The 26,151-nt window shown below is 39.8% G+C and overlaps 1 protein-coding gene across 4 annotated transcripts in view; it reads left to right on the forward strand.

Annotated features, from left to right (window-relative positions):
• The window catches only part of LOC115009608 (NT-3 growth factor receptor-like), a 162,135-nt gene that overhangs the window by 87,867 nt on the left and 48,117 nt on the right, over positions 1–26,151 (forward strand). For 2 of the 4 annotated variants that reach the window (XM_029433728.1, XM_029433731.1), the window contains exons 8-12: positions 758–870; positions 2,031–2,223; positions 4,649–4,672; positions 5,500–5,546; positions 7,721–7,823. In XM_029433728.1, coding sequence (XP_029289588.1) covers positions 758–870; positions 2,031–2,223; positions 4,649–4,672; positions 5,500–5,546; positions 7,721–7,823 — 480 coding nt within the window. The remainder of the gene's footprint in view (positions 1–757; positions 871–2,030; positions 2,224–4,648; positions 4,673–5,499; positions 5,547–7,720; positions 7,824–26,151) is intronic. The other 2 variants (XM_029433729.1, XM_029433732.1) reach the window with 1 other exon arrangement.

A 26,151-nucleotide genomic window follows, 5' to 3' on the forward strand; every position in this document is an offset into this window, starting at 1 on the left:
AAAATAGAATAATACTAAAATTGTCAGTAGGCTTCATCTAAGTCTTCAGCATTGTGTAATGACTACTGCCGCCTCTAGGTGCTGTTAGCATGTCTTTAGTCTTATTGATTTTACTGGACAGTCATTAACACCCAGAGCTCCTGTTACTCTGACACAGACGCTGCATGTCAGACATACACTCTACAAATGCTTTTTGAGCATCTGGAGGTTGTGAAACTCATCCAAGCAACCCTGATGTTAAATCATCTAGGGTGTGTGTGTGTGTGTGTGTGTGTGTGTGTGTGTGTGTGTGTGTGTGTGTGTGTGTGTGTGTGTGGGTACACTCGAAAAGGATAAATTCCATTTGTGGTGGAACGACTAATAATAGCGATCGTCTTTCTCTGGTGCTGGTTTGAATTTCTCAGTCGGCTGCGGAAAGACGATGACACTGTTGCAGCAAACAGCAAATCGTGTTTGCGTTTAGAAAGCGTTTTGTCAGTCAACAGAGAGAAACATGAGAACAGCAACACACACGCTCACACACTCTAAATCGATTGTAACAGATTGAGATGAGACCAGCATAATAAAATGATAATCAAGGTCTCTCTTCTCCTCTCTTGTTCTCTTGTGCTGCCACAATACATCCAGTGTAATGGCACACGCTATATTAGCTTCACTGTACTATAGGGACATGTGGCAGTGTAATATAGTACAATACTTTAATGTCGATTACAAAGTGAAGTGCTCATATGTTCTCTGTTCTCTTTGCTATCTTCAGTTCCTCCTTCCATTGTGAAGCTGAAGGAGCCAGAACGCCGCCATGACACGTGCATCGAGTTCACTGTTCGAGGTTCGCCCCACCCGACCCTACGATGGTTCTACAAAAATCAGGTGCGTTTGATTCATCCGTTTACCTGTGCAGAATTAAATTATATCCATGAAATACACAATAGAGCATATAAAATACTAAAATAGGTCCCACCTTTTGGTTTGAAATATATTTACAAAACATTCATTCACAAGTCAAAGTGTATTCACTGATTCATCATGTTTAGGAAGACATGAAACAATCTGCATAATAACCAGACACATTAGCTGTCAAATACATGTGATAGTGGAGTAAAGATTACGATATTTAAAATTCTAAAATTAAGTAGATTAGTATAAAGCAGTGGTGGGCCGTCAGGGCCAGCAAGGCCTTCTCTGCTGGCCTAAACATCATCAGAATATAAATTTAATTTGTATATATTTTTTCCACAAATATGTATTAAATTATTCCCCATAGTCTATTCTCTTCATTTCATAGCTTTCCTCTTGGTTGCGCTGTTTCCAGCCTCAGATTGAGATTTGGAGGGCTGGCCTTTATGTTAGAGCTTTTATCCAATCATATTTCAGCCATAATGTGTTGCCAGGGTCCACGAAATCTGCCCTTAGAATCAACAGTGTGGGCGCCTGTAGCTTAAAGTGAACGGAGACAAAACTGTGGTGTTATCCAATCATATTTCAGCCATAATGTGTTGCCAGGGTCCAAGAAATCTGCCCTGAGGCCTTCAGAATCAACAGTGCGGGCGCCTGTTAACTCTGTTGTACTTGACTATGTTAAGGTGATGCAACGCCCGGTTATACAGCGTTTCTGTCTAAATGTATAGTTTCTAGAGCTATGGCGTAATGATGGTATTAAGAGGTGGAATAATTCAGGTAGGACTGTGTAGGACATCACATGAAGGCCTAGGTGTGAAATGCACGGCCCGCCACTGGTATAAAGTATTATAAATAATTACTTAAGTAGAGTACAAGTATCTCAGAGCTGAACTCAAGAACGGTAATGGAGTAAATACACTACAAGTTACATTTCACGGCAGGTTACATGTTGGGTGGATTGTAAGGTATGACAGAACCACTGTTCTGAGATGATATTTAAATATGGAAGTCTGATTACTCTCAGCGGTTCTGAAGCAGGGTGTGTTGGTAAATGACATGAGGTATAGGTCTTTGCTCAGGAGTTCATGACATGATGTCACTGTTCATTTGTTCTGTCACTCCCCTCCCAGGAAATATCCCACACTGAGTATGTGCGTCCTGATATGGATATTTATCAGGATTACATTGAGGGCTGCCTAACCTTTAAAAACCCAACGCACCACAACAACGGAAACTACACTTTGGTGGCCAGTAACGACTTGGGTGAGGCTATCAGTACTGTGTACGGGCACTTCCTGGACAAGCCCTTTGAGGGTAAGTTGGGTCAGTTTATTGTACTACCTACTACTGTTATAGTATGTACTCTCAAAACAAAAGAGATTTATCTGCACTAATTTCTTTCAAATTAAACTATCAAGAGACAATCATTATTTTGATTACTGCTCTTAACAGACAGGTTTGTGTTTGACCTGTGTGTGGTTGGCTGTAAAACCTAAACTCACAATATAAAGTATGAAACAGTTGTGTTCCATTCTGGAAGCTGTTGTACCGACTGCTTTCCTTCTTATTCTTTAGATATCCATACTCTGTACCAACCTCCACCATCCCCTCAGACTTCCATATTTTACTCTGTTAGAACCATGACATTTCACTCACATGTCAAAGAGAAGAAAAATGTGTTCGCATATCTCTGCCCCACCTCATTTTGACCCAATTTAAGGCCGCCAGCTGTCCAAGCAACCACACAAGTGATTGATCGGAGTCTACCTTTGTGTAGCTGTGTCACATGATTTGGGAACAAACATAGCCCACATATCATGTAATGTGTAGCCTTTAGACCGCTCTCAGCTTATGTAGGGGAAGTGGTCCTGAAACTGCATTTGTCAGGAGGTGATACTAAATGCAAGTTCCAGGTACTGTCAAGGCATCTGCTGGTAGTACTGCCTATTGTGAGCGGTCAATTATTATTATATATCTGTAGAACTCTAAATACAGTAAGTACAGACAAAGATGGGGACATTTCTGCATGGAAAAACATGAACCTCATATACTTGACATATGCTGGACCATTTTACTTTGTGTTATGACACTATACTGCCCTTGTGGGCCACAATTGTAAGCTCTAAGAATGGCATATAAACAGAGAGAAATATGGCGCTGGACTAATTCAGAAAACCTTTGGAGATGCATTCCATTACCAAGGCTAAACATGTTTGATATAGTCATGACATTTCTGATTTGTCAATCTGGATTTTAAAATATAAAACCCCAAACCATTTTAATATCCCAGTAACGTTGGCATTGAACCAGCAATATACTGACATGTTGATTAGTTCTAATAACTACCGGGACAAGAAATACCATTTGAAATGGAGCTAATGTTTAAAAATGTTTATGCTAGAGGAAAGGTCAGGAAGTTCGAAAAAATCATTAGGATTCATCCTCTGGACTGTCATCAAGTCTTGACCTGACGGTGGAGCTATAACATGAAACAAGTAGACGCTGCGTTTGGGTTCAACTCCGCTCAAAACATCCACAAAGCTCTAAAGTCGGGCTCAGACTACAGGAGTATTGGGCAGTTGTATCCCCAATTCCCTCCTCTCAACAGCCGGAGGAGGAATCTGGTCTTGGTGTGTACAGATGTTAGCTGATTAACTAGTGATGTGAAGGCTCATCAGATTCAGTCTGAAACCTCGGGAAAAATCGGGACCGCCCTGATAATTTCAAACATGTTTGAGATTTAGGAATTCAAATCTGGATGATTACGTCAGTACTTTATGAGCTGGACCACAATAGATAACGAGAGAGAGGTGGCGTAGAAGCTGACGTTTTTGCCAAGCAACGGTAAACATTCTAGCCCTTGGGGCTAATGTTAGCTTAGCATACTACTGTTGACAGACAACCCGCGTTGACCGCGTCTCCCCAACCATGTTAGCATCCAGAGTCGTTTAGACTTCTGCTTTATCTTTCTGCAAAGCATTATTTCAGCAAGTTGTTGCACCATGTCGTCTCATCATGTTCACATCTGCTTTCCCAGGAGATCACGTGAGATCATGTTAGGCGGTGCCGTGTTCCTCTGGCACAATAATCTTAATAATATCCTGTGGTGTGTGATGCACCATTATTTTCAAATCTTGTAGTGAGAGTAGTGCATGTTAGAGATTAGAGAGAAGAACATCTATGAAGTTTCTCCTAATGTGCGTGATGCAACCCAATTCCAAAATCGGTTAGGATTTAAAATCTCTTGTAGTCTGAGCCTGAGTTAACTGAACATGTCACATCACATCTTCATTCCGACACGAATGCAATTGAAAATGTGTACACTTTGGTCATGGAAACGCTCTGATTAGCTCCAAAGATCTTAACCATAGCTGCCATGCAATGTTATTGTAGAAGAACATTCTGTCATTCGGTGAATAGGGTTGGTCCGGTCAATCCTGAGGCTTTCTTCAGGGGGACACAGTGTGACTGCATGTGATGTCAGCCTCTTAGCAGCAGCACTGTGTGATGTGGTGAAATAAAGCTTATATTTAGTTGAAGTGTAAATGAGATGTGGAGAATGCGGAAGAGCTTCCTTAGAGGAGGTGATGATCTTGTTAACAGCGTTATTTCTTGTTTTAACACCTTGCACCAACGCTCTGTTTCTAATCTGACATTTTTCCTCTCTCGTTATCTTTTGTACATGTGTGTACTATACTGTTTTACAGCATCTTTTATATCTTCTCCACTTCTCTTTCTTCTCCCATAGATCCCTACACAGATTATGATTATGGTAAGTGCTTTTTACCAAGGAGCTCTTCATCCTGACATCCTCCGCATATGTAAAAGGTCTAAACGTTTACACTGACTTACATATTGTATGATTAGCTTGTGTGCACATTGAATAGCTTTTACTATAATATAATTATATTATCACAGAACATGACTACAGGCTGACAGAGTCCGGTTGTATATCAGACTCTGTTCAGGCTTCAGTAATATGCAGTGTGTATGGATTAGTCAATCTTTGAATATAAAGTTTTGTGTGTCAGAGATGCTAAGTGGTCATTTTAGAGCTCATACATTGTACTCGTGTTGTATATGATGGCATTATGTTGTAGGATGTGGCTCCACAGCATCTTCATGCATATGGGGGGGGGGGGGGGGGTAATTATTCATCATCATCATGTGTACACTCAGTAGCCATTTGATGAGAATACTTTTTTTTTTTAAATATGTATATGTACGTATCTTATCAAGATATGTCTGAGTAAATATATTTTACAGTTGAACAACTCTTAATGGTTATGTTTTGTTTTTACAGGTCTAGAATTTCCCAGAAATCTCGCAGCAAAAACATTATTTTATGATCTTTAGGATTTACTGCAGGACAGCTGAACTGGACTGGGCTTATATTGTGACCGGCCTCTGTCTATTAACTGGCCTATAACAACATCATTGCATGACCCTTGTGTCTGCAGCTCTTTGTTCACTATTAATTTGATGAGCTCTGTAGTTATTGTTTTATGTGTGATGACTTCAGATAGTCTCTGCACAGCTTCCCTGAACAAGCAGCAGGTCAGTGAACCCAGTCTGTATCTCCTTGTGTTTTTCCAACAGCAACCCCGACTGCAGAGACTCACAAACCTGAGGAAGACACTTTTGGGGTGAGTGATATATTCAACATGTTTGTCTGAGGTTTTGGCTTTTTTCCACCGGCCCCGATCCCGCAGGTAGAGAAACAAAGCCTGTATTGAAAAACTCCTAATCGCAAAAATATCTAAAAGCTATTTTTCTACCCAATAGTGTGATATAAATTGCTAATAATTTCAGTAAATTACCTCCAAGTTATTGAGCCAAGCATTATCACAGACTGATCTAGTTTGCATGGAAATAATCAGATATCATTTTGGAGTTGGTGCTTTTTGAGGTCCTGCCAGGGTTGTTTTCAAATGGCTTTTATTCACTGTATAAGAGCAATGACCAGTTTAGCTCACAGTTTAGACAATATCACATTGTAGTGCCTCGTTTTTTTACCGGTATAAGGTCCCAGTCAACAGTCCCCTCATCTCAAGTCCCAAGACATTCTTTTCCATTATCTTGGAATTCTTAGTGTCTTTTCTAAACAGCCACTCGACGTACATTTCATTAATATCATTTACAGTGGAGGCAATGATTTGTTTCCATAGTATGTCTGCAAAAATATTTTGTTTCTAATATGACTCATTTATTTTGTTACAATTAAAGCAAAACTTCCTTACAGCTTGTTACAGCATTTCAAAATTGCACTCAAATTACAATTAGGAAAAATACAAGTCAGATCAAATATTTCCTGATTATTATTGCAGACCTAGTTTTGATGAGTTTATAATTGAGTTGACAGCAGCAACTGTCCTTCTGTATGTAAACTTATAATGACCATCATGTTACCATGTGCAAGTGATGTGCAAAGGAAGAAATGTGAAACTAAATATCTTGAAAACATTGTTCAAGAAGTTAGCGTGTTGAGAGCAAACGGTGTCTTTTAATCCTTCTCCTTTATTCACATAGCCGTTTGCTTCTATCTGCTGAAATCCCCTGTGGCTGGTGAGCCTAAGAGTTGGTTAGAAGTGTAATTGAGTTCATCTTTTTCCTGTAAATGACTGTGAAAAGATAACTGTTGAGGCTTTGAAGGATTATAGTGAGTTTGTGCATGTGTGTGTCTGTCGGTGCATCTTTCCTTTACATATTTCTGCGTTTGCATCTGTGTTCAGAAACATATGATATGTTATGACCTGTATGCACAGCCCGGTCTCACATAAATGCTAGAAATGACCACGGCCTTTTAACGCCTCATTACATGGTGCTGGCACTTTATCTGTTAAAATGACATGGCGGCAACACAGATACAATGCCCATGGAAAGCCAATTAGGATCCTTTCTCTGACCACACAAATTCCCAGCTTCAACAGAAATATACTTTATTTACAGTTTTACCCACCCACCCACACACACACACCCACTCACAGATGGCTGTGCCTGTGCCTCGGGAGCAATTTGCGGACATGGAAGAACCGGGGATTGAACCAAAATCCTTCCGATTAATGGACGACCAGCTCTTCCTCCTGAGCCACAGCCACAACACATTATGATAGATGCAATACAATTGTACAACTGATTTTAAACTGATTTTAACAGCAAGTGACAGCAAGTCGACTTTTAAGATGACATAATGAGTGGATTAGCCGTGCTGTTTGTCTCAATCAGCAAGAAAGGAATAACAGGAAACCTGGATGTAGTTTTACCAACTTTCTTGGCACAAAGTTTTGTTTTGAAAACTTGTAAATGAACGTTAACTTGTTAAGAGGTGCACAAGCTGTGAAGTAGGTGCTGATAAGGTCTGTCTCCTGACAGGCACCATTTCATAGCTTTCACAGTCTGTTCTGATTCAGATAGTAAATTACCGGGTCTTTTAGGGTTCAGGCACATATTTTTGGACATGTCTATACCTCTATAGAACAAGTCACTACGGACTGAGCTACTGCCTCCCAAATGTGCTCGCCAAATGTTCTGCTCATACAGAACACTGTACAGTTTCAGTATCTCATCTCAAAAGATAATAAAATATCTCATATTCAAATTGACAATTTGACCTGAGGGTTTATAAGTAAAAAGCGGTTCATCCTCTGGAGACTAAATTGTTAGATTTGTACATTTCTGTCCAATGGGAACATTTAGGCCTGATGGTGGCACCAGAGGAAACATTAGGTTTCTTCTGGGAGGCCTACTGAGGTCCTTTGTTTATTCCTGTGTATCTGCTATGATTGTCCTAACACTATTTTCCCTTCCCCTCCCCCTATAGGTATCCATAGCAGTGGGCTTGGCAGGGTTTGCTTGTGTGATGCTGGTTGTTCTCTTCCTTTTCATCAACAAATATGGACGACGCTCCAAGTTTGGCATGAAAGGTAAGAAGCCTGAGTATCTCTCAATCTATTTTCTCTGTCTTTATGAAGACATCTTTAATCAGGCTCACAGTGTGTGACATTGCTCTTGAATGACGCTTAAAGGTGTGACTGTTACGTGGATGAAAAGGCCAATATCTTTGTAATATTCATAAATCCATACATAGTTAGTTGGACTGAATGGAAGGACGAAGTAGCTAGGAGTGATGGGAAGAAGATTACAAAATAGTTAAGAACTGGAAAGACAGAAGGGTGCCTGATTTCTGTGTTGGTGTGAGCTGTCTTTGTTGATATTTATTGAAGGAGCTGTACATGATTAAGCTGGTGGTGTTTCACATTATTAAATTCTTCTCACATCTCTCTCTCTCCTTCAAAATCTGTCTCACACAAACTGCAGTGACTCACACAAACTGCAGTGACTCACACAAACTGTATTGACTCACACAAACTGCAGTGACTCACACAAACTGCAGTGACTCACACAAACTGTATTGACTCACACAAACTGCAGTGACTCACACAAACAGCAGTGACTCACACAAACTGTATTGACTCACACAAACTGCAGAGACTCACACAAACTGCAGTGACTCACACAAACTGTATTGACTCACACAAACTGCAGTGACTCACACAAACTGCAGTGACTCACACAAACTACAGCGACTCACACAAACTACAGCGACTCACACAAACTACAATGACTCACGCAAACTGCAGTGACTCACACAAGTGGGAATAGGTGCACGGCATCTGCAGTATCTAGTTTTTTGATGCACAGCACATAATCTTAGACACGGCTTGCATAGAAGGTATTTTCATTAATTATTCAAATCTTCCTCTACACCGGGATCAATCAGTAATTAACCTTTACACTGATGAGTTGTTCCACACATATTTCAAGTTAGACAGTGAGATATCTTTCTTGATTTCAACGCTCTTAGTTTTAAGCAGATTTCCAAACGAATAATGGAGGGGGAATTTTCAGTTGATGCCCAGTGGGCCTCACTGCACAATGTACCATGTAATAACATCCCAGGTGATGATGAGAGGTGGGAAACACCAAGGGCAGGGAGGGAATAACAGAAATGTAAGGGTCCAGTCATATGACCAAGCCCAAACTCACCTGGGAAACATATTGTGATGTCACTGTTCTGATGTGGGAATTCACAGAATATCGAGCAGAGCAATTACAGACTGTAAACATTGAAGGAAAGCACCTCAGGAAGGGGATATGCTCGTAGGGGATGTCTAGCCTGAACGTTAAGACCAGATGCAGGTCCAGTCTCTAAAGTCGGGCTCTGTTTGTGGAAATGTCGACTGCCGAATCGCTTGAGTGGGCCATGGTGAATGGCCGAGGACTGTAGCGTTGTATAAGGGAGGCTGCTGATGATGCCTGAGATCTACCAGGAGTCATATAAATCTTGCAAGGGGAGCTTGAGTGGAAATGCTGGTGGGGCTGTGGTAAGTAACCACTGAGGGCAAGCGGCCTTGGAACTTTGGTGAAGGGAGAGATCAGGTCCAGCTCTGACAACACAAGTGAGATTATAGAAGTAATAACACTATATTATCCCTACAATGACTGTGTGTCCTTTCGGAACCAGAAGCCATGGGTTGATGAATTTGTCCACACTGCTTTGGGGTGAGCGTGCTGATGCTTGAAGTTCAGGCCATTGCTATGCCAAATGTATTATAATTTAAATGACTGCACACCAACCTTTTAGCAGTTGTCTGGAGTATTCCATCTCGGCTTTTCACTGCATATAAATAAATCTTTGAATCTTGATCATCACAGATGCGGAAAATAATATCTATATAAAATATACATATAAAATGAATCCAAAAAGAATGAATCCAAAAAGAATGAATCCAAAAAGAATGGATTGCAGCTGCTCATAACCTCTATGAGTTTTGCATCACATGCAGCTGCTATCTGCCCCTTATCAAAAGATATTGTGCTAATGATATTACAGAATAAACACACCAATAACCATTGTTGCAGCTATGTGCAATTTGGCCCTTTTTTCTGTTTGATTTCAATTCTCCATGTGATAAAATATAAATGTTGTGTTTATAGGTAGAACATTAGCAGAAATAAAAATAAAAGTGAAATGTTCAGAGTGAGGAGGTGCAGAGGCATTCGTCAAAATTCCAGGACAGCAATTTCACTGTTGTGTGTGGCTGGCACTGATCGTTGTGAATTGGACTGCTTTTAAAATGACACTCATTTTCATAGAAAGGGAACTTATTTGCGCCAAATGTCTGCAGATAACTTAATTTAAGTATGTGCAAATAGCACAAGAGACACTATTTGCTTGGCAGCACAGTTTGGGCTGCTTTGAGAATCACATGCTTTCTTTTTGTCATGTCTGTGCATGTTTAGCGGGCCAACAGCCGCACAATCCCCCACTATCACAAAGAATAGCACACGTTTTATGTTTATGCATAATTATTTGTGAGTGAAAAAAGCCAACACACAGCTCTCCTGGTGCTGACCTTGTGCTGTGCAAATGTACAATATGCTGCATTTACTATTGAGAGCCATTATAAAGCAAGTTCCATGACTCATCAATGTTTTTTTATCCTACCCTATTAGAGACGGGCATTAAATTGAACACTGGCTAAAGTAAAAGTAAATTATAGGAGAAAAATACGTCTTGTACTCACTACAAGACATATATTTCCACAGCATGTGTCTGCTGTACGCTCTGACAAGTTGAGTTGGACAGGATACACACACACACGCACAAACTCACACATATGCACACATACACACAGACCCTGTGTCTTAAGGGCACACACACAGACATACGCACACACACACACGCGCACACACACAATCAAACACACACGCAGACCCCGTGTCTTAAGGGCACACACAGAAACACCATATCAACCATCTGTTGATTACATCCATCTGCTCATTTAGAGAAAGCCTTACAGCCAACCCACATTACTGCCTGTAGGGCGATTGTGCACTTCCAGTCACACACACACACACACACACACACACACACACACACACACACACACACACACACACACACACACACACAGATGAAGTGTGTTGATATGGATTCTCAGACACTCAAAATGGATTATTTTTAAAGAAGACGGAGCCAAGCAAAAAACTGATGATTCCATTAAGTCTCCATAAATCCTCTTCTTCATACACTCAGTTCCTCTGTTTGAGAAGGAAATTACGTCTCTGTTTTCTCTTCAGAAGGAATATTGTCATCTTGATCACACAGTAATCGGCTTTTAGATTCAATAGTCTTGTAATGTCCAGAGAGGACTGAGAGATGTCTATTTGTCTGTCTGCCAGCGTCTGTCTCTCTCTCTCTCCTTTCTGTCTCTTTGAAGCTTTATTGACACAATAGCATTGCATGAGGCTCTCACATGTTTTATATTACATGTGTAAATACCACACATGCCTGTATCGTGAGTTTTCATCACATGTGAAATGTCCTAAATCAATGAAAGTGCTGTTTTCACATTGGATGTCCGTGTTGATATGCACATCCAGCGTGTGTTCCCATTTCTGGACCCCTATTGCTGGATCAACAGCAGCCTACAGGCTGGATAGAAATGTGTCTGTAACTCCTCCTCTTTTTGGCTGCATTGTTAAACTTCGTGGCTCCACTTTTTCAAACTAAAGGGTGTCACTGCATATTATGGAACATTCAAAACACAAGCAACAGCTGAATATCTCCTCTCTGACTCTTCTGGCCGGACCATTGAAAAGGCTCTGAGAGTTTTAGCCTCCTTTTTTAGATGTAATCAGTGTGCTCATTGCTCTGCCACCCATTAGGACTTTTAGTGACCATTTTGATTCTTTCTGGAAAAGGAAATATTTATTTCCGTCTCAATGGAATGATTACTAAGGCTGATCACAGCCAAACTCAAATCCCATGTTAGCAGTTTAAGGTCCCACAGAGATTGTGAGAAATTATGTGAAAATGGTCATTGTTAATGGTAAAATGTGTAAGATATGTCAGAATTTAAACTTCAAACATAAAAAAATAACTATCAACAGAATGTGAAGCGGTAACAGTGTTGACGTTGTGTCAAAGACTTCTATGTGTTGTGTTGCAGAGATATCTACTGAAATTAGCATGCTAACTGACGAGTCCCGGCCCGTCCAGTCTTGTAATACCACTTGTTACTCTAGAGGTGATAGTGAGTCACTGTAGTTCCAGTCTGCCCTCAGTACAGACGGAGGAGAAGTACAGCTGCATAGACTTGGCTTGTAAATTAACTGCTTCGTCATCACAGCCGCCAGGAGGCTGTTTTGCCGGGCATAGAGCAGTCAGCAGCCCTGGGAGACGGCAGCGCTTCAGTTAGCAGTTAGCTCGAGTTTAGAGACAGCACAGATGGTCTAATCCCCGGGAACTGCAAACTTCCTGTTGCTGCCATTACACAGGTCCACCAGTCTCTTTGACCACTGACTGGGGCTCCGTCTGACAGAGGCGGCTGCCGAGTGCCGGCTCTGACCCCTCTTGCACCACCGCCAGCTTTTCTCGTTTCTGTCACTTTGGATTTAGTCAGATAAACAAACAAACGTAATGCTACACAGAGCGTACAGCCCTCAGTGCCACAGTAAACACAGATGGATAAACTCAACGTGAAGATTATAAGATAGCAGTGGTATTTTGACCGGCTTTTAGACAATTTTGTCGATTTGCATTTACATATATACAAATGAATCCAGCTCCATACTTAATACACAGACATGAGATTGATATCAATCTGAACATCTCCCTCTAAGAGTGAAAGAAAATGTGCATATTTCCCAAACTGTTAAACTATTCCTTAAATCAGATTACCAAACAAACTGCCCCACAGTGAACATGGGGCTTTGGGGTCTCCTTCACCAGCTGATGATTCACTGTTATTTATCTGTATAATCCACTCCTAGTGACAATAATTCATCCTAGAGTGACTCTCATTTCAGGCATAGCAAAGCTTTCTTCCTGATTATATACATTTGAATAGGTGCTATACCTCAACATGAGCTGTACTGCAGCATGTGTTTCTGCTGTCAGCCTGGATGTAATTACTGTGACACTGCAGTGAGCTCGATTAGGTTTCCACAATGATGTAAATGGAACCAGTGTTTCTAAGCAGGTGATAGATGATGTTTTAGCCACAATATTTTGACATCAATGGTGTCGTTTGACTTCCATTAGGATGCATTTTTGTTTGCATCTATAAAGAAAGTGGAGGAGACAGAAAGACAGAGACACAGGTAAAAGAGACGTCCTCCTGTTCTGATTGTTGGGTTACTTTTCAGAGGGAATGTTATTAATTTTGATAACTCTCTTTCAGCATTGAGTTGAATCATAGTGCCATGCTACTAAAGCACCCACAAAACTGAATAGAGTTAAGTGGACAGCAGATAATCGAATTAAAGTGGTAGAAAGAGAAGGGACATGAGAGGAGAAAGGGAAGTGCAGGGAGAAGACAACGGGAGTTCGCAAATAGATATTTGGTGTTGTTCAGGGTTTCAGGACGTGACTTCAGAGTTTACCTGCAGCTCTTCTTATGGCTTAATGGGAAATCGTCTTTTTTACATCATGGTAACAGCGCTTGCGCTCAGGTTACATTTTCTTTCAGAGATGGAGTGGTTTTGATTCTCATTGACAGGCCGTGATAGGTTGAAATGTTTGTACCATTTTCTTTCCTATAGCACCTGTGTGAGCAGCTGGCCTGAGGCAAAACACACTAGCGCAGGATATAGCCGATGGTAAGCTGTGAAACACCACTCGAAGAAACATTGGAATACACTGAGGAGTCCATCATGAAAAACATTCAGAAGCTAAACTCATGGAACTGTCCTTCCTATCCTTACAGACCAGGGTTCTTTTACCAACGTCTAGGGATGTCACGAGAACTGGCACTTTGGTACCAAGTCGTTGGCAAAATTCTGAAAACTTGACGGAACTCATTTTCTACAGTAACTATTTTTTCCCGATATTGCTTCATTGTGAACAACAAACCTATTGAGGAAGAGAGCTAGTGAGCTGAGGTTTTATAGAGGCACTATGATGCTTTTAAACTTTATTTAGTAAAAGTTAATATTGGGCAAAGGTAAAAAATAACATTATCATGATGTGTTCAATGAAGTCTTGTACAATTAAGTTTTTGTCACAGAAACTTAAATAACTACAGTTGTTTGAAAGTGCAATATACTGTAACACAGATATTAGAGAGGGAATTAAATGGTAATAAAAAGAGTATATTGAAGTACATGGGAGTTATTGTTTTTTACCGCGGTATTGAATTGCTATCGAGAATCATAGAATTTTACTGGTATTGGTATCACCTACTAAATTTCTGGTATCATAACTTCCCTAATTACTACCCAGAACTTGTTCAAAGTATAGAAGGAGATAGTGGTGAAACAGAAAAGAGAAAGTAGAGTTGGAAGCATTCTTCACTTTGTTATTTCTGACTGTCTCTCAATGTGTGTCCCAGATCATACTACCATCTGCTCTGGTGTTTTATTAAAAACCAAAGAGCCCCCTCAGGGCCTGCTTTACTTATTCACAAACAAACACTGACTAACACTGGCTCAGGCTGTATTTCTGGCATTACTTTCTGACTTCTGTGTCCAACACGTCACAGGTTTGCAGAGATTTAGGAATTTATTTTAGTTTTTCTATTTGTTTACGTAGTCATTTTCCTCTCTTTTATTTAATTTCAATTTTAGATTTCCACACTTGTTTATCATCATTCAATATGAGATAAGAACTAGAGACCAGCCGCGATCGGGCCAGGGGCATAAAGGCGAGGGCCAATGGCCCCTTCTTCACTTCCTACCCCCCTACTTCCTTGCTCAGACCACATCCATCTCAGCCTTCATTTTGCGCCATACCATAGATAAACAATGTTTCTAGATGTCAGTAATAATAATGACTAAATTATTGACATTTAGACATCTACAATAGTCTGCTCATCATTTTGCTTGGTAACAGAATGTGTCTCTTTCCGCTGCTAGTGAATGATGTAAGTACAGTGATTAAATAATTTTTAACATTGAGACACTGATGACAGAGGTGTCGTAGTGAAACTGTAATATACTACATTCATAGTTTATCTTTGTGGCTAACACTTGCTCTATGATCTGACTTTGAAGACAAATTTATTACAAATGTCATCTTATTCTGTTGATAAAAAAACATTATCTCGGGGGTGTTTCCATATTTAGTGTTTCAAATTAGTACTATATAAATGTCATTTTTATGAGTTAGGGTTGGTAATCCACTATATACAGTATATCAACAGTTATTTGCTCAGTTAACAGAATAAAATAAGTCATTATTATAGAGATGATATAAGTAAAGTGAGGGAGAGAGAAATGATGAACATAATCACCGGTCAGACTGATTAAATTAAATTTAAAATAAGATTAAAATTAAATTAAAGGAAGATGAGATATTATTTCAAATTAATGCAACATGGACCTTTATTTAGCTGCACAAATGCTCATATGACTGTACTAATAATAATAATAATAACAATAATAATAATAATAATAATAATAATAATAATGTAAATAGAGTAGACTGTGTATGTTATACATATTTAGTGTTACTGCTTTAGCAATTCTGCTTCTGAAATTCTGAAAATCAAGAAAGAAAAAACGCAGAGAGGACAAAAAAGTGCTCCTCTACGTGAGTCACAGCAGATGAATGAAGGTATTTATCCTTTACACGTTCCCTTCAGGAAGACTGCATGCTTATTGTTCATTACCATTTAAATGGGACCATCAGACATATACATAATTACACTCTTAGCTTCTTTCCTTCTCTAATGTAGATTTAAATATGGCTTTGTTACACTAAGGCATTGTAGCGCCTTTATTCAGCGCGCATACACACACACACACACACACACACACACACACACACACACACACACACACACAAACATGCAGTATCTCCCCAGACAGAGTGCTCATTGGTTAATGTTCTCAGCAGTGAAAGCCTATGGGAAAAGGAACTGGCTCATTACAATTAGAATAAAGAGTTAACATATTTCCTCGTGACTGGCTCATCAGAGCATGAGCAGAGTTCAGAGAGAGGGAATATGGAGTCATTTTGTGTTCTTTCTGGCACATACCAGAGCCTTATAGAAATCCCACAGGGGTGTTGTCCTTTTGATATAGGCCTCAGGCTATTAACTTGTGTAAATAAAAGACGGCAAACACTCGAAGTGACAGAGAATTTCTTGGCTTGGATCTACAGGGGAAACCTCTGGGAATAACGCCTGCTTCAAAACAAATTACACTGTTTTGTTCCATGAAATATGGGATGTGGGACCAGCCTGTATGCATGTACACCACTGAACAGTCTACATAGTTAAAGGAGCTACCTTGACTTTTGTAATTGTACTCAGTTAATATCATCCCCGGACATTATTACGTATGCAAAGTATTTCTCTGTTTGTTTTTTAACCATGTAGCTTATTTGGAGGCCTCTCAGTAGCATTAGTGCAAAAGTAAAATACCAGCTAAACTGTACATAACAGCACATTGGCAACTTTGAGATTCTTAGAGCCTTACCAGTAGTGGGCTTAAAATATAAAGTTTGTCCTGAGGGTGACGCTAGAGCTAAAATAAATCTGAGGGGTCACAAGATGATTTGTCAGCAGAGGAGACAAGAAGACAACACTCAAGATTATGTTTATTTTCTAACATTTCAAATATTTCTTCTTTTGGTGAATTTTACCTCTTTAAGACCGTGTCACTCCCTCCTTCTGTGGTACTTGTTGTCATTTCCCAATCCATTTTAGCTAAGTGTCACAGTTCCCCTGAGTTGATTGGAGGGTAATTCCAATCAGCTGTTGGCTACTAATTAAGAATTGAGACAAGCTTGGTGCATTTCCCCTCTTGGCCAAAAAGATTGTGATGACGCCCTTTATTTAGGGCTTAAGAGAGGTGAAGCGTTTCACACTGAGGTCATTCTGATACCTTCTTGACAACAGATCAACCTCCTATTGTCAGCACAGCTAAACTCTGCTTGAATTGCTCATAGCTCACAAACATCATGTAACCAAAGATCCTGTTTGAGAGTTGCTTTGCTATGAAGGGTCACCAGCCCAGAAGGTTCAGAATGGGAATGATTCCTCCTCTGGGGAGCAGGAATGTGCTCAGTATATAATGACCACTCAAATCATATTTTGATTTGTCTTGTGTCAAAGAGAAAACGTTGGTCTGATGTTGGTGTCAAAGGTCAAAGGGTCATTGAAACCTTTACAATTAGTAATGATCCTCTGGGGATCAATATCAATGCATATTTAAATTCCATATTGGTCACTTGCAGCTTCAAGTTGACCAAAGAGCTGGATGGAGAGAGCAGCCAGTCAGCTGCCAGATTAATGTCGCCACCCATGGTCAATAAAATACACCTCCACCAAACAGCATTTTAAGTCTCTTTTAGGGTGGGTCTTGTTTGTCACAGTATAATTTAATACAGTTAATATTTGATGAAATGTCTGATCACTCTTCAGAATGAATCGCTATGCATTTAATTAACACTGAAGTTACTTTTGTTACTTTTTTTAGTTTGATGCTAGCAATGGATAGTTAGCCTGGAGCTTTGCTCTTAAACCCAGATGTCTGCCTATGGCTGCCCCCAAGTGGCAGTATCACAAAAGACAGTCTCTTTTTTGACTGCCTATTTTCTCTACATACAAATGCTCATGCCTTCAGAATGATTTGAAAGAAGCTATAATCACATGAAACATCATAATGAGTATTTTAACATCCTTAATATTATATAAAATGAACCCTCCTGGTTTGATTTGTGAGTTATGACAGGATTTAATCCACTGCACACAGCCCATGTTACATGCAACTGCTGTAGATGCTCCATTATAAATAAACAGCTGCTCTGTGGTTTGAGATTTTCAATGGCATCACACTCCTTTTTAGACTGACAGTGAAATGGCAGCCGCGGGAGTTGACTGCAAGCAAACAGGAGTGCTTTATGGTGGACAGATCTGTTCCTCGCAGGATCCTTGAATTAATAAAACTGACAGAAATGTACAGAACAGGCCTCCAGACACTAACATATTTGCATAAATAAATGTAGGAACATCTATTGGTTTGTGTTATAGCAGTGCTCTTTTTCAGTCTACAGAACTACAGTTTTGTTCTAGTAGAACACTTGTGAACAATTTGTGGAAGAAGTGGACATGTCTTTGATTGCTCTCACTCATGTATAAACTGTTCTGAAAAACAAAAAGGAAAAAGCTTCTGCCGCATCTGTTGGCGATCCTGGTAGTTGTACACAGTGTTGAAATGACTCAGAACTGTCAACTTATCACATCATTTTATATATGACTGTGCATATCTCTTTTATAGAAGATACTTAAATTCAAAGTCAATTGGAAATCAACCAACAAATTGATGTAGAAGTACATCACATTTCATAAAATTTGATCCCAACACATTATAGAGTAAGATACTTTTACTTTTGTGCTACTTGAAGTCATCCCCACTTTTCAGATTTTCAATTTGAGATGCAGCTCAGCACAGTGTCAAGTTGTTCTCGTCATTATAAATCAAAATGTATTTATACATTTATTAATAAAATAAATTGCGAAAGTGTATAAGGGCTTAGAATATTAGGATGGAAGTATATAATGGCCATCACCATGCTCTATTATTTCTCATACGTTGTTGCAGCAATTTGTAGGTTGATACCATTTGTTACACAGATTTGATAAAAGAATGGACAAAACAATAATTCCATGTACTTCAACATACAATCCTTTTTTATTACTTTTCGCATACTGTTTTTGTTAGGAAGTTAAAAAGGCCATGAATTCCTCTCTAATATCTATTTTATATTGCAGTGAAAACATCTCCTGAAAAAACTGTAGTTATTCAAGTTCCTCGCCAAAAACTATTATTATATTATACAAGACTACATTGAACACATCATAATAACGTTATCAATCCCTTTCGCCCAAAACATTTTCTATTGCCCCCAGGTCCACGTTAGTCTTGGGCCCTGACAGTACGGTACATGTGGTACTGTAGAAAAATGAGTACTGTCATGTTTTCTGAATTTTGGTATCGACTTCTCTTTGGACGCGTGCTAGTAGGCAAAGTACTGGTAGAATCGCCAGAATCCTGCTTTTGATTTTGATTATCCAACTATATTGGAGTGTTGTTCACAGACAAGTCATAATGCAAGGCAGTTCTCTTTTCTATGCTCTATGAGTGAATGAAATCAGCTGAATATACAGATCAATATTTCAAATTGTCTTCTCATGACTATAGAATCATTACCCGTGCTGTGCTTAAAAATGAAAACTCTGTCATCAGACATTCACTGCACTTCCTCTCATTACTGGCCTGGCCTGGGGGGAGAGAGAGAGAGGGACAAGGAGGGTGAAGGAGGAGAGAAACGACGCAGAGAGGGGAAAGAAAAGAGAGTGGATTGAATGAGAAATGCAAGGCCATCCGATATCTGGTAGCTGTCAGGGTGGATTTTAAGAACAGCGAGGTTTGCTGTCGAGGTGTCCTTGAGCAACACAGCGAAGGCCCTGCGGCGCTGTTTGGCCCCCCTGAGAGTCCCTCCGCTAAAGGTCCAGCTGAATTCTCTGAATGTAAACGTGGAAGGTGAAGCTAAAGATTGAGCGATAGTAACTACTGTGAAGAGGAAGCTCTTTGCCTTTCTTTATTCAATGTGGAATTATTTACCAAGCATTCATCAAAGAAAGTTTGTACAAAGGGTTTTATAAGTCAAGATATTTCTTTCAACAGTGCTAACTAGAAAAGAAAAGAGAGAAAATGAACCTAACAAAGCAGTGCCAACTTTAAAGCTTCATCAGCATGTTTTCATACAGCATACTGCTTTCATTGTCAGGAAGGACTACTTGTATACAGGACTGTCTCAGAAAATTAGAATATTGTGATAAAGTTCTTTATTTTCTGTAATGCAATTAAAAAAACAAAAATGTCATACATTCTGGATTCATTACAAATCAACTGAAATATTGCAAGCCTTTTATTATTTTAATATTGCTGATTATGGCATACAGCTTAAGAAAACTCAAATATCCTATCTCTAAATATTAGAATATCATGAAAAAGTATACTAATCGTCTAATTAACTCGAAACACCTGCAAGGGTTTCCTGAGCCTTGAAAAACACTCAGCTTGGTTCAGTAAACTAAATCACAAGTATGGGGAAGACTGCTGATCTGACTGCTGTCCAGAGGACCATCATTGACACCCTCCATCAGGAGGGTAAGACACAAAAAGAAATTTCTCAAAGAGCAAGCTGTTCACAGAGTGCAGTTTCAAAGCACATCCACAAAAAGTCTGTTGGAAGGGGGAAATTTGGCAGGAAACGCTGCACAACCAAGAGAGATGAGCGCAGCCTTAACAGCATTGTGAAGAAGAGTCGCTTCCAGAATTTGGGGGAGCTTCAAAGACAGTGGACTGAAGCTGGAGTCCAGGTATCAAAAGCCACTGTTCACAGACGTGTCCGGGAAATGGGCTACAATAGCCGTATTCCAATGGTCAAGCCACTTCTGAACTCAAGACAACGGAAGAAGCGTCTGACTTGGGCTATGGAAAAGAAGCACTGGACAGTTGCAGAGTGGTCCAAAGTCCTCTTTTCAGACGAAAGCAAGTTTTGTATTTCATTTGGAAGTCAAGGCGCCAGAGTCTGGAGAAAGGCTGGAGAGGAGCAAAATCCAAGTTGCTTGAAATCCAGTGTGAAGTTCCCACAGTCAGCGATGGTTTGGGGAGCCATGTCAGCTGCTGGTGTTGGTCCACTGTGTTTCATCAAGCCCAGAGTAAATGCAGCTGTGTACCAAGAGATTTTAGAGCACTACATGCTTCCGTCTGCTGAAAAGCTCTATGGAGATGAGGAATTCATTTTCCAGCATGATCTGGCACCTGCCCACAGTGCCAAAACCACCTGTAACTGGTGTACTGACCATGGCATTACTGTCCTCGATTGGCCTGCCAATTCCCCTGACCTGAACCCCATAGAGAATATGTGGGGTATTGTGAAGAAGAAGCTGAAAGACACCAGACCCAACAATGTTAATGAGCTAAAGGCCGCTATTGAAGCATCCTGGGCATCCATAACACCTCAGCAATGCCACAGGCTGATTGCCTCCATGCCACGCCGCATTGATGCAGTAATCCGTGCAAAAGGATTCCCAACCAAGTACTGAGTGCATTAATGGACATTTTCAAATGTTTGATTTTGTTTTGCTGTTATAAATCTTTTTTTTTACTTGGTCTGAGGAACTATTCTAATTTTTTGAGATAGGATTTTTGAGTTTTCTTAAGCTGTAAGCCATAATCAGCAATATTAAAATAATAAAAGGCTTGCAATATTTCAGTTGATTTGTAATGAATCCAGAATGCATGACATTTTTGTTTTTTTAATTGCATTACAGAAAATAAAGAACTTTATCACAATATTCTAATTTTCTGAGACAGTCCTGTATAGCCTTCAGGATATGCGGCTGCTCTTAGGCTTTAAGTATGCCTTAAAAAAAAGTTATATTCTAGTTGAAGTCAACTTGCACAGATTCCCTCCATGAATTCATACATATCCCAGATATTGGTTGAATTAACACATGAAACATCTGTGAGCTCTTGCATTATCTTCTTCCACAAAAATGATCAAACGGAAAGAATACTTTTTGTTTTATGGTCGACAGGGCTTAGTTTCACCAGAACATGTCTTCTCAGGCTGCACCTGCCCCCAGGCTCTGTATCACTCCTAACAACAAGCTCCTCTGTTTGACTGTTTAGTTTTCACGTTAAAACCTCCATATCGACTCTCATACATGCATGAATTACAGTTGTAATTTATGTTCACTTGTCAGCACTGTGCATCTTCGTGGGTTACATTTGACACTACATCTAAGAAGATATTAAAGGAAAACACAAAAAGTCATTTTAATTACAGAACAACTCTGGAATTACTAAATGGGGAGTGAACACGCAGCCAAATGAAACAACGTGACCTTGGCAGAAAGAGGACTTTATTTGAAAACAAAACGCTTGTATTTCTAACACGTTGGACATTAACTGGATATTTACTAGTCTTTGAGCTAGGTAGCTAGGTAAAACTTAAACAAATGTGAGGTCATCTTAATTTAAAAACCTTTTTGATTAGATTTCTAATCTGTCATTATTGGCTGTAAGAGATTCAAATATTATATCAGCAGCAATAAAGTGTCAATAAAGCTGCAGGAAAAAATATAGTTGTTTGCTTTATTCAATTCAATTCAAAGGCTTATTTAGCATTGACGTCTCAAAAACAATTTTGCCAGTACAAATTGATCAAATATTTGGAAGATAAAACCTCAATATTATCAATAACATAACATAAATAAAATAGAGCATATAAATAATATATTTTTCTAGCACGTAAATAATTTCCTGGTAAAAATCTACAGTGGAAACCAAAGTGGAAGGACTTTAAAAAGCAAATCCACTGACAGGCACTAGTATTGCTGTGGGAAACAACTTCTCACACAAAGAGAAGTTCCACAAGACCTCTCAACAGATTATTTCCCTTTTACCTAATTACCGTTTTGGTGATAACTTTTGAAAATTATCAATCTGACAGTGAAAGGACAGCTGACAGCAGGATAGAAGGTTCACAGAGATGACTGTTGATGAGGATCAGCGGGAAAAGGGAGAATGTAAAGAGATAAAGTCTGAAGATGGTCTTCCTGATTGAACTTTCGCTAAGCTTTTTTCTTCCTTTTAAGACATCAGAATACTGCCTTTATTAATCCAGTCTCCTTATAATAACGTGGCCGACCTGTATCGCAATTAATGTTCCCTTGAGAAAAGGAATTGCAATTTGCTATTCCCTTTAAAACTTACAGATGAGCATGACATAAAAAAATGGCCGATTCATATCACTGTTCTGTATGGAAGAATTCACTATGTGTCTCATCTCATCCTCCCATAATCTGTCCAGTAGTACCCAAGACTGCATCGAGTCATTTATAATGTCTAGGAGGATGAGGTGGGTAGAAATATATGTTTTGTTTCAAATGTCACTTTGCCATTATTCATCACACTGATGCATTTATGTCACTATATATTTCATTATTTCTTTATCAACGAAAAATGTTCCTGTCCCAGTTTAGTGGAAAACACTTGTTGGTGATATTAAGGAAATTAAATTAAGATTTGGCATTTTCATTCTGCTTTTCAACTTCAATACACTATGATTCATATCGCAAGACTTGGAGGGTCTCTGTTTCTGTCTGTCTGTCTGTCTGTCTGTCTGTTTATCTCTCTTTGTTTCTGTCTCTGTCTGTCTGTCTGTCTGTCTCTCTCTCCCTGTCTCTGAGCCCTGTGCTTCTCTCTGGGTTATTCTGAAGCATCTCTGCTGGCGGATGAGAAGAGATTAGTGAGACATCACTGTTTGCCTTCTCTACACTTCACTTCAGTTTACGTCAGCTCACTTCACTTCTACTCATTTGGCTTAAAACGCCTGTACAGCAACAATCCAAAAACTATTTAGATACCATTTTATTTATCTATAATTGGTTTCTGTTGCTTGGCTTTCCCTCTTTTTTATTCTGACATTAATAGCCCTGCTGTCCTGTTGTTCTCTCAACATGAAGATTATGTCACAGATACCTTGACTTAGGTTTACTTTGTGCTAATGTATATTTATTAAGATAGATGGTAACATGTTCTGTGCACAAAATGTCCTTTTGAAACATTTTGGTTTCAGTTAGACTGCAATGCCAAGACACCAAATGTCTCAGTGTTGGCTAAGTGCAAGCTGTTTGCAACCATTTGAAATGTTAAATAGTACATAGCAGGTACAAAGTGCCACAACCACCTTGTTTCATGAAGGAATGAGAGGGAAAGCTTTAATCTTATTAATTTCACCTCTTAATCCACATCGTTGAGGTTTTGTGTGTGTCTAGATGCACACACAGAGCTTCCATGTGTCTTGATGGGTGTTAACTAAGATAATAATACAAAGCCTTGTTATTGAACATGTGTATAAGCCTGGATCATCTGACATTTCCTTTCTTTCTGTCCAAGTCAATGAAACAGTCTGTTGTACACATGCTCACAAACCAAGAAAGAAAATAACATATTCTCACTGGTTCACCATAAAAGACACATAATGGGCCCCAAATGCACCACAAAGTCAGTTAAGATCAAAGGTGAAAGCTTCCACAGATTGATGTTATTTATGCCAACCGGAACTACAGAAGGCTAGAGAGGACATCGACAAAGATAATGTTTTTAGGACAGTGATTTTGGAAGTGGAATTATTATCTGAGGAACCCCCTGTGTTGCCGGTTGACAAGACCCGTAGACTGGGCCCTGTGGAGAGACAAACAGTGGGAAAGGGTTAGATGGCAGCTGCGCCGACTTCTGGGGCGTAAATATTTGGCCGTGCGTGTTTGTGGGAGGAACTTAATTTATTCACTAAGTCTGTTTCTGCTTTTATCCACACCAACATTTCCACCTCAGTAAAAGAAAAGATGGATGGAAACACACTGACTGATACCTGAAGCAACACGTTCACACAAACACAAGCTCATGCGTTTTGTAAACTCAGTGCTGTTCCCAGTAACAGACAGTCCACCAGGCCAGCATCACGCAGGCAGTGTGATTGTTTCCTGTTTGTTGTTTTCTCTTGTCTGTCTACGTGGTACTGCTTTGCTGTCAGCTTCTGTAACATCCTCCTCCTGCCTCCAACATCCCTTACCCACAAAGCCCTGAGCAGCAAACCAATTACGAAAGTGAGAAAAAGAAAGGGAGAGGAGGGTTGGGTGTGGGGCAAGTTGGCATTCAGATGAGAACACTCTGCCTGCCTTTATCGTTTAACATCACAGAGATAGAGCGACACTCAGAGAAGATGGGAGGTATAGGGAGAAGACAAGAAATAGCTCGAGTGTAGGCAGGGACAGGAGAGAACCAGGTGGATTCATTGAAGGGGGATTAGAGAGAGAGCGGGCACTGAGGCAAGAAGGCTAAGAGGTTGTGAGTCTGCTGGGAGCTCAGGCCTCTCAGCTCTAGGGACATGGGAGGTGTTAAAGGTGAAGTAATTATAAGCCATCATTTAGCAACACTGTACAGAGCCCCACACCGGATAAATGATGTGCTATCAATTTACACACTCAGTTGTCCCCTGTGTATGTGTGTGTATTTCTGTACTGCTTTCAATTTAAGTTTAAGACCTTCAGAGTGAGGACATGTTCTTGAAGAGAAGTCATTCCAGCTGGTCCTCACTTGGAGACGTTTTAGTGCCCAGTTAGTGTCTCACGCTTTCTCGCCCAGCCGTCAGCTGGAAGCTTGGTGACTCTGTGTTAACCTGTAGATTATGCAGTGGCTGCTGTTTGTTGTGGCTTGTTTTGTGGGAGTCAACCTAGATACAAAGAGGAAAGCTCAACTGAGCAGCAAAGTGGAAAGAGTCACTGCTTCTAGTAACTTTGACAATATATTAAAGAACCACAGTTGTTCGTCTTTTGTACTGATGGTTCAAAGACCTGAAAATATCACCTAACTTTGTCTATGGGAAAAATAAATAAGTCTTATTCTTCTGGAACCAAGTGGCCCTGAAATAGGGGAGGAAAGGCCATGAAGAAAATGTTGTCCAACACAGCTCAATAGCTTCCTCCATCATGAATGCTGCACGAGTCTCGGTTCCCTCTAGTACTCATTACGTTAATGAAAACTATGATGAAATATGTCCATCAACGCAGCACTCAGTTCGTCTCTGTCCTTGTCTCAGTCCTCAGTCATGACAATTGTGCTATTATAATGCATAAAGTTTGTGGTTTGTAGGTTGTTTTGGGTTCGGATGATTGATTATTCTTTCCATGTTGGGCGGTGTGGATTGGCTCCGATAACAGGCCGGGTGGGTCATCACTAATAAGTCACAGTCAGGAGGACTTAAGACTTAAATAGTTTTCTTTGACTAAGTTAACACTAAATGCCCAGACTTTTATTAAACTAAAACATGACTTGATAAAAACAGGATAGGGTTGACTGGGTGAAAACTAGCAAGGACATTTGACACAGGACTAAGACTAAATAAATAATTAAAAAAACATTGACAAAATGAACATTTCCCTCAAGCATCAGCATTGCCAAGACAGTTTGCAATTGGTCAGCAACATGACATCAAATGTCAAAACTCATCAAGTCAAAGTTGAACTTTACACAAAAGCAAGTCATGAATTGATTTGGCTTCCATCAATGAATCCACTGATAACAGCGATTTCATTGAACTGAATTGCTTGTCACGAATGTCAGTGAGCTCTCAGGATTTGATTTTCTGGGCCCTGATAGCCC

Source organism: Cottoperca gobio, chromosome 6 (genome assembly GCF_900634415.1).
Source record: "Cottoperca gobio chromosome 6, fCotGob3.1, whole genome shotgun sequence".
NCBI lineage: Eukaryota > Metazoa > Chordata > Actinopteri > Perciformes > Bovichtidae > Cottoperca > Cottoperca gobio.